The sequence below is a fragment of the Tupaia chinensis genome, unplaced genomic scaffold (assembly GCF_000334495.1).
Source record: "Tupaia chinensis unplaced genomic scaffold, TupChi_1.0 Scaffold139431_1, whole genome shotgun sequence".
NCBI lineage: Eukaryota > Metazoa > Chordata > Mammalia > Scandentia > Tupaiidae > Tupaia > Tupaia belangeri.
The window spans coordinates 61259-63280 of NW_006199316.1; the positions used below are offsets into that span (position 1 = coordinate 61259).

General features: G+C 62.1%; 1 protein-coding gene across 2 annotated transcripts in view; it reads left to right on the forward strand.

Annotated features, from left to right (window-relative positions):
- Nucleotides 1-2022, forward strand: part of FXYD2 (FXYD domain containing ion transport regulator 2) — an 8097-nt gene that overhangs the window by 2199 nt on the left and 3876 nt on the right. Inside the window, exon 1 of one of the 2 annotated variants that reach the window (XM_006161877.3) lies at nucleotides 1105-1225. The exons of the other annotated variant lie outside the window; for it this stretch is intronic. Coding sequence (XP_006161939.1) covers nucleotides 1201-1225 — 25 coding nt within the window. The 5' untranslated portion in view covers nucleotides 1105-1200. Of the gene's footprint in view, nucleotides 1-1104; nucleotides 1226-2022 lie in introns of those variants that run through there. 2 annotated transcript variants of the gene reach the window in all.

Genomic DNA, 2022 nt, shown 5'->3' on the forward strand with positions numbered 1-2022 from the left:
GCCGCGGGATGGCCGGGGGGGGCGCCGCTGGGTGTGTGTGTGTGTGGGGGGTGGTGGGGGGGCAGTGGCTTTCGTTTCTCAGCCTTGAGGTCCTAGGTGTTAGTTCTAAGGTGGCCCCTGACCAGCAAAGTCCCTCAATTGTCCTGGTCTGCCCAGCGAGGACCATGGCGCTGCCCTGACCATGTCCAGGGACACCGTGGGAAGCAAAGGATCAGTCTCAGTGCCTATCTGTGAGGTGGAGCAGCCGGCACTGGCGTGCCCAGGTGAAGGGGTCACAGTAGGGTGGGGACACAGCCGGGAGGTGTGGGAGAGCGCTCGACTCCTGGAGCCATGGCCTGGCCATCTCCACCTCTGCCTTCACCAGCTCTGTGGCCCCAGCAAGGCCCCGACCTCTCTGCCTCAGATGCCTCACGTGGAAAACGGGGACGTAACGGGAAGCTCCAGGAGATGACAGCCGGGAAAGGGCGGGTAAACCCCAGGCAAGGTGCTCTCCCTGCGGTCAGGGCTGGGCCCTTTCTCAGGGAGGCCACGTGTCCCTGGGAAAGTGGAGTCAAACGCCTGGGGAGCCAGGCCGCACAGAGCCCGGGCAGTGGTTCGTGGCCATGGGGAGAAGATGCTGGGCAGTGAGAGATCAGTGGGGCTGGCTGGGGCCTCACGGTGTGGCCTGGGCTGCCTCCATGCGTGAGGGACATCACGTGGGAGGGGATCCTAAGGCACTGGGGTTGGCAGGCCGAACAGGTGGTGGGCTCGGGTGGCCCCTGAGGGCCGTGTTAGGAGGGGAGGTGGGCTAGGAACATAGGAATCACTGCAGAGAGGCCTCCGAGCATCAGCTGCAGCAGAGAGGACCCCGGCACTGCCTCTAGAGCCCCCAAGTATGGAGGAAACACAAAATGGAGAACATCCACTTCCTGTTCCCACCACCCCAACCGAGGCTTCTGGGCTGGTGGAGAATCCCGCTCCTCTTTGGAAATTTCCTCTGGGAAGCTCCTCCCTGCCCCTGCCTCCCACCCACCTCTTCTCCTCTCAGTGGGAGCCCCTCTGCCCACACCATGGCTTTTCTTGTGACCAGGGTAAATATTACCTGGCACTGTTAATGTTTAATGCCCCACCTCATCCCTGGCCACCCACGGCAGACACTGCCCGAAGCAGAGGCAGCAGGAGGGTGGCAGACCAGACCAGTCGACCAGGGAAACTGAGGAAATGACAGGGCTGTCAGTGGACGAGGGTGAGTGTGTGGGTGCGAGGCAGGGGTGGCTCTGCTTAGGCCTTCTCTGAAAAGGGTGAACTGTACCCCAATCTGCCCTCTCCCCACTCTGCCACCCCTGCCTTCCAGAGGACCAAGGCCCCTCCACGGGGCGGCCTCTTCTCTAAGGAACTTTTCATTTTAATAGAAGATGTTGCCTGAGCCCCCCCAAAATCACGCAAATGGCAGACCTTCGGGCTCAGGTAGATGTGGTGGGGGTGAGCTGCTGTCCTTGACTCCAGGCACCCCTCTGCCCTCATCCGGCAAAGACCATCTGAACTCAGAGCAGGAGGTGGACCGAGGTCTGACTGGGGAAGGAGCAGGCCCCTCTGGTGGGCCTCCCCAGGCTGGATTTGGGCTGAGAGCCCCCCACATTGAAGACACACTTCTATGATGGGGAATGACTCAGGCCTGATGACTGTTGGTGGGGAGGAGGGAATGGTGCCAAATCTAGAACGACAAGGGCGAGCGTGGGGTCCCCGTGTGGTGAGGGGAATCCCAGTGAGGGCCCAGCTGTGCTCCAACAGTAGCACCCTGTGAACTAAGTCTGGGAAGACCACCTCAAAGCCTTTTTCATGGGGACAAGGGTGTGGCCCCCATGGCTTCCCAGTGGGCTCCTCCAGTCCTGGCCTTCCTGAGTGACCGTACCGCAGGCCCTCCAGAACCGGCACCGACCCCTCCTGGCCTGTGAGCTCCTGGCCTAGGGAGCAGTCTCGGGATGGCCGTGCTCACCAGGCCTGAGGCCCCACTGCCTGGGCACAAGACAGCACTGCTGGGGG